Source organism: Phascolarctos cinereus, unplaced genomic scaffold (assembly GCF_003287225.1).
Source record: "Phascolarctos cinereus isolate Bilbo 61053 unplaced genomic scaffold, phaCin_HiC Scaffold_2;HRSCAF=192, whole genome shotgun sequence".
Classification (NCBI taxonomy): Eukaryota; Metazoa; Chordata; class Mammalia; order Diprotodontia; family Phascolarctidae; genus Phascolarctos; species Phascolarctos cinereus.
The window spans coordinates 299,853,178-299,860,083 of NW_027555625.1; the positions used below are offsets into that span (position 1 = coordinate 299,853,178).

At 47.7% G+C, this 6,906-nt stretch overlaps 1 protein-coding gene across 3 annotated transcripts in view; it reads left to right on the forward strand.

Annotated features, from left to right (window-relative positions):
* The window catches only part of NR5A1 (nuclear receptor subfamily 5 group A member 1), a 49,728-nt gene extending 43,688 nt beyond the window's left edge, over positions 1-6,040 (forward strand). For all 3 annotated transcript variants that reach the window (XM_078150131.1, XM_020967587.2, XM_020967588.2), the window contains one exon: positions 3,027-6,040. In XM_078150131.1, the coding sequence (XP_078006257.1) occupies positions 3,027-3,274 (248 nt within the window). In that variant the 3' untranslated portion in view covers positions 3,275-6,040. The remainder of the gene's footprint in view (positions 1-3,026) is intronic.
* Positions 6,041-6,906: the final 866 nt, after the last annotated feature.

A 6,906-nucleotide genomic window follows, 5' to 3' on the forward strand; every position in this document is an offset into this window, starting at 1 on the left:
GTCCTTCAATTCATTTCCTTCAGAAGACATTTTTCAGGGTCTACTATGGGCAAGGGCCCTATATTTGGTTCTGGGAATATAAAGATAAGAAATGATATGGTCTTTGCTCTCAGGGAGCTTACAGTCTATTAAAAGGGGTGCAACATGTGCACAAATAAGTATGATGCAAGGTAAAACATGACGAATGAATGAAAAAGCATTTATTCATCACCTACTGTGTTTAAAGCACTGCGATGACACACTGAGGAGGTTTCAGCTACAAGTCAGATGGGAAGGTCCCACCCTCCTTAGAGTGCAACAGCAAAGCAGATGGTTAACACATCCTCTTGAATGTCATTTCCACTGATAAAATCATATCTGTTTATGATTTCTGCTGGTGAAGCCAAGGTCTTTGGTGGCGAAGACTTTTTTTCTTGGTCTTCAAGTAGCCAAGCAGGTAGGGCTGCCTAGACCTGCAAAGGCAGCTGCCAGGGGGCTGACTTGCCCTTCATTGGCACTTGGTCGGTGATTGGGTAGGGAGGGCATGGTGGGACTTTTCTCTCAATGATGGCTGTGGGGGCCAGGCTGGAAGCAGGGCTGGTAAGCTAAGCTTTTCCCAGGGCTCTTGGGTTCAGGGTCCTGGGCTGTCTTCAAGATGGGATGAGAGTAAAGGAGCAATCCATACAGAGTGCTCTGGCAAAATCTGAGGAGAGAGAGAGAGAGAGAGAGAGAGAGAGAGAGAGAGAGAGAGAGAGAGAGAGAGAGAGAGAGAGAGAGAGAGACAGAGAGACAGAGAGAGAGAGAGAGACAGAGAGAGAGAGAGAGATCTTTTCAACTGGAGGTGGGCTGAGGGGGTGGGGGGGTGGAAGAGAGGCAGATCAGAGTGGCTTCCTGGAGGAGGTAACACCTTTGCTGAGCCTCTCAGGAAAAAAAAGTTTTCAACAGGTGGAGCTGGGATCTTTTGCTCAGAGAATGAAAGACTTTGGGCGACCAGAATCACTGTCTTCAAGAAATCAAAGGGTTGTGTATAGACTTGAGACTAGAAGAAAGAACAGTGAGGTTATGTGACTGGGAAGTAGAACTTAACTCATCTTAAAGAAAAACTTCCTAGGTTGGGCACTTTCCAAAAGTGAAATGGGCCAGCTCAGGCCATGTTAATAATCTTCCTCATTGGAGCTCCTTAATCGAAAGCTGAATGACTGCTGGTCAGAGATAGTGATAGTTCATGTTTCTCTAGCCCTTTTAAAGATTTACCAAGTGCATATTCCCACCAGAGCCCTGTGAGGGATGGAGGGCAAGGCCTGTGTCCTCCCCAGATCCCCAGAAGAGGAAGCCAAGTAACTGAGAGAGGAAGTGACCAGTCCAAGCTGACAGGGTCTGGACCCAAACCCAGGCCTTTAGATTTGGAATCCCATTCCCTTTCCCCTATGGCACATTTATACTAGGAGGTCCTGGGCATCTTTCCATGGGAGTTTGTACAGGAATATATATCTCTCCAATGGTGAGCTCCCAGACCTCAGGGGCTGGAGTATCTTGTCTGTACAATCCTTAGAGCAAGCAAGTGCTTTATCAGAACTTTGTAATGATAGTATTGGGGATGGGGATGGTGGCCATGGAGATGGGATGATGGTCATGGGGGTGCTGGGAATGGGGATAATAGTGACTTTAAGTAAATGCTGGAGATAGTGGTGATGGGGATATAGACACTAGGAATGGGGATAGAGGGATAAGGGAAACAGCTGATGCCTGAGGGTAACGATGGCGGCTAGTGATGCTGCTGCTGTCCTCTCCAATTCCATGCTTCAAAAAATGCTACATCCATTTTCCTGGTGCACAGACTTAATCATGGCAGAGCCATAGCTTTCTATTATAGCCTACAGAATAAAGTCTGCACTCCTCAGTTGCATATTCAAAGTACTCTATGATTTTTCCAGCTTTAGCAAATGCAACTCCATCCCATGGGCTTTATTCTTGACCAGAAGAGACTACATCGTCCCCCATAAATAGCCCCATGTTCTCCTGCGCTTGTGTCTTTGTTCACTCCATCCTCCATGCCTGACATTCTATCCCTCTCCATCTATCGCTATTGAAATCCTACTGATCCCCAAAGATCCAGCTTAAAGGTCACCTTCTCCATGGAACTTTCCCATATCTGACTGGTTAGAACTCATCTTTTACTATGGCAGCTAAATGATGAAGTGGACAGAGAGCTTGACGTGGAATGGAGAAGACTTGAATTCAAAATCAGCCGAAGACACTTACTAGCTGTGTGACTCAGTTTCCTCATCTGAGAAATGGGGATAATAATAGCAGTTGTCTCCCAGGGTTGCTGTGAAGATCAAATGTGATAATAATTGTCAAGGGCTTGGCACTAAAATTATAATTATCTTTCCCCCCTCTGATCTTGCAAAAGATTTTGTCTGTAACTTTCTGTTAGACATATAAGGTACTTAGATATCACACAGTTCATTTTAATCATTTTATAAGGAAAGGCACAAAACCTATGATTTCAATGATATAAGTCACTTTGTGGTGAGGAAAGTACTTCTACTCAGAATCTTAGGGAATTTCCTGGGCACTGAGAGGTTATATAACTTGGCCAGGGTTACATAGCCTGTGTTTATGTGTTCATGCGTGCGTGCATGTATGTGTGTGTGTGTGTGTGCATGCGTGCAAGCGCATACGTGCAAGAAGCCTTAAACCCAGGTCTTCCTGATTTTGAGGATGGTTCTCTAGTATACCACATTTAAAGAAGAGGCATAGAAAAGGAAAGATAAGTGATTTATCCAAGGCCAAGTAGCAGGTCAAGGATTTGAACCCAGGTCCTCTGGCTCCAAATTTATTGCTTTTTTTCCCCCATTGCCCTGTGCTTATGAATAATGGGGATGGAGAAGAGAAGGATGGTGCCTGGGCTAAGCTAACAGTCCGTGCCAGTGGTGATGATGGGGATGGGAGCAAGGGTGGCTAGGCAGTAAGGATGAGTCCAGAGATGAGCAGAAAAAGGCAGAAACAGTGGTGATGCTGATGATATGCCCATCTCTCTGCAGATGTGAAGTTCCTAGAGAATCACAGCCTGGCCAAGGATGCACAGGAGAAGGCCAACGCGGCCCTACTGGAGTACACCATGTGCCATTACCCGCACTGTGGCGACAAGTTCCGGCAGCTGCTCCTGCGCCTGGCTGAGGTGCGCTCTCTCAGCATGCAGGCTGAGGAGTACCTCTACCACAAGCACCTGGGTGGGGAGGTCCCCTGCAACAACCTTCTCATTGAGATGCTGCATGCCAAGCGGACTTGAGCCTCTGGCCTGGCCCTGCCCAGTCCCAGGGACTCTCTGAGGAGCCAGGATCTAGGCCGTGGGGCAGGGGAGGGGTGGCCTTGGCCATATCTGGAGATGGTTTATTTTATTATCACAGGCCTGGTGGGTCTTATTTCTCAGAACTGCTCCACCCTTACCCTCCCAGGGACGTGCTCCCTGGCCAGTGTTTGGGAAAGTGGGGAGGGAGGGGATGGACCTGACCCCTGGTGTGTGTGTATGTGTATGTATGAGTGTGTGAGCACATGTGCCCATGTGTGCCTGCAACTCCCGGGCTCCTGTTAAGCCAGGGTTTTTCCTGACCTGGTTGATGTCCTGGGAGATCAAATCTTGGCTTTGCTACTTGCTACCTGTGTGATTTTGGGCAAGTCATTTCCCCTTCCCAGGCCTCAGTTTCCTTTTCTATAAAATGAAGTGGTTGGACTAGATGATCTCTAAGACCCCTTCCAGCTCTAGATTCTAGGATTCTATGGTAATTACTTAGGAGAGGTCAGTGTGATAGAAAGAGCTCTGACCTTGAAGTCAGGAGACCTGAGGTCTAGTCCTGGCCCTAATGCTAACTCACTGTGTGGCCTTGGGCAAGTTGATTTCCCTCTCTGTGCCTCAGTTTCCACCTCTGTAAAATGAAGAGGAGATGTTGGGTGAGATGATCAATAAGGTCCTTTCTAGCCCTACCATTTTCTTCTTCTGTAGAGCTACTTAGCCAATGACTGGGTGGCTAAGCTGACTGATTGCCGACCACCAGCCCTGAGCTCTCAGAGGAGAGGCAGTGCATTCTCTCTACTCCATCCTGATCTTTGTGCTGAGAGGCTGAAGCACAGGACTGGGTCAGAGGGGATGAAGTGTAACTTTGCAGGGGGCCTTTTTTCTTAGTCTCACCTTTCCCACGGGACAGACATGGACTCCATGATACATACCCCTAGATGCAGGGAGAAGATGACTGAGAGGAAAAGAGGAGGCAGACGTCTCCCCACTGAAAGGACAGGGAGGAAGCCCACAGCATCAGCTCATCATGCATTTGTCCAATTTCTTCATGAACCCTTAAAAGAGCATAGAATGAGTAGAAGTAGGGTGGGGATCAGCCCCTATTTCATAGGTCTTGTTATTTTAGCAATAAAAGAGTGAGTCACACTGGGCAGAGGCTAATGGTAGACAGAGGGAGTCTGGAGACGGGCTGGCACAGGAAAGCCCCCCCCATCTTCCTTAAAGAAAAGAATTGGATACAATTCACATTCCATCCTCTCATTTAGCAAATCCAGGCTGGTATTATCTGCAAGGCTACAAAAAAGGTCTGCTCTCTCCAACCATCTCTAGCACTCCTTGAGAGGGAGATGGAGCTCTCTGTGGGAGAGATTTGGGGGCAATCCTAGGATGTGAGGAGAGGTAAGGGAAAGGGTTAAGGGTTGGCAGCCATTGCCAGCTCCCCCAATGCTGTTACGTCCCCATTACCAACACCTTTGTTCTTCCCTGCCCTCATTATGCAATTGGGTGATTGTCCTGAAGTTCTTTTAATTACAGGGATTTGGGGTTCTGCTATCCAGAGTAGACTCATTTCTCCCAGCCTCAGAAGACAGATCTAGGAGCAGTGGGTAGAAATTGCAGAATGACAGATTTAGGACCCATCCAAGGAATAATATCCTTACCTCTACAGCTGTCCAAATGTCAAATGGATTCCCCACACTGGAGGACTTCACAAAGTCTGAATGACCAACATGTTGGGGACATTGTGGGGAGGACTCATGTTCAGGAATGGGGGGAGGAGTCCTCTGACCAGATGACCTGGGAGGGGGGTAATTTCTAGCTCAGAGATTCCATGATTTAGAATGGTTAGGATCTCTGGGCCACCCTCATCCCTCAAGGGGACTCTATTCCTTTAGGGGTGGTTCGGACCCTAGGCGGATTCTCAGGATGGCTATGTGTGTATTTGTATGTGGGGGTGAAGTGAAAGAAATCCCGAGCCTGTGAGGCCTCTGTCACAGTGGAGATAAACTGGTCCATTGAGGAGGGTAGAGGGCAGCCCCTTTTCTGTCTCTTGTGGACACCCAGGAAGAAAACATTGCTAAGGAGTACTGCTTGTGGCCTGCACCTGTTCACCTTTGCTGGGCTGGGGGAGGCAAAAGCTGTTTTGAGGTGAGGGGTTGGGGAATGGGGACTTTGGTACCTGCCAATCATAATGCTTTGGCATTATGGGCAATGGGTTGCTCATTTGCCTGGTACTGGTCCATCCGCCCTTCCCCTTTTCTGTCCCAAACATAGGTCCCATCCCAAAGCCTTCCTCACCTCTTCTGTATTATGCTGTCAGTGGCCCAGTCTTTGTAGACCTGTCCTCAGCTCCAGTTCCCTGGCACACCTGCCCCCTTTCCCCATCTGCCTAACTCACCAGGGATGGGCTGGCAATCTAAGTGGGGTAGGGGGCAAGAGACCCTAAGAATAAGATGGTGCATGACTAGATGAACCAGGGACCTTTCCCCCTAGAGCCTTCCTTGTTGCCATTTGCCCGAACCTGGTGAATCTTGGTTCAATAGCGTGGGTGTTTTTTCCTTCCCATCTATCAGTCTCTGTCTGTGATTCAGTCCCCACTTTGAACTGGGCAGCAGCCCATTGAAGAGCTGGTGACCAGCGGATGGGAGACACACACTGTGTCCTCTTTCTGGAAAACGAGAAGTGCCCTTAAGTGTCTCCCCTTCCCCAATGGGAAGGTCTCTACCCTTCTGCCCTCCTCCAATAAATTTTGCAATTGGTTTCAAAGTGTTTTTATTTTTGTCTTTTGAAGTTTAAAGTACAATCTCGCCTCTCCTTGATTGAAGCTCTGAGGGAAGGAGGAGGGTGGTGGATAAGGCTGAGGGTAAAAACTCAGCAGAGACAGACATGTAGATCACCAGATCTAGGTAGCATATTCCCAGTTCTCTACCAACAGTATGTGTGCGTGTGCACATGTGCATATGTGTGCATGTGTGTGTATGCTTGTGTACGGGGTTAGGGGTAAGGGAGAGTGAACCAAAAGAAATGAGAAGGAGAAGGATCAGTGGTTTTCAAAAAGCAGATAGGGACGCTGAGGAAACACCCTCTCAAAACACTATGGTAGTACACACAGTGGGCGCTAGGTAGCTCAGTAGAGTGCCGGGTTGAAGTCAGGAAGACTCATGTTCCTGAGTTCAAATGTGGTCTCGCACACTTACTAGCTGTGTGACCCTGGGCAAGTCACTTAACCCTGTTTCCCTCAGTGTCCTCATCTATAAAATGAGATGGAGAAGGAAATGGCAAATCACTCCAATACCTTTGTCAAGAAAACCTCAAATGAGATCATGGAGAGTCGGACACGACTGAAAATGACTGAACATGAACAGTACACAGAGTACCTTAGGATCAGATGACCTAGATTTCAGTCCTCTTTGGACACTAAGTGACCTCTCCTTCTCTGAGGTTCAGTTTTCTCGCTCGTGAAGTGAGAGTTTAGGCTCCATGATTTCTGTGATTCCTTCCAGCTGTGACATTCTATCATCTAATATTCTATGTCTTGGGTCTTTTCTGGGAGTAATACTCTATATTTTAAATTGTCAGCTCTAAGAGTCTATGTTTCAACCTTCTATGTTCCAAGCTTCCTTCCACCTCCT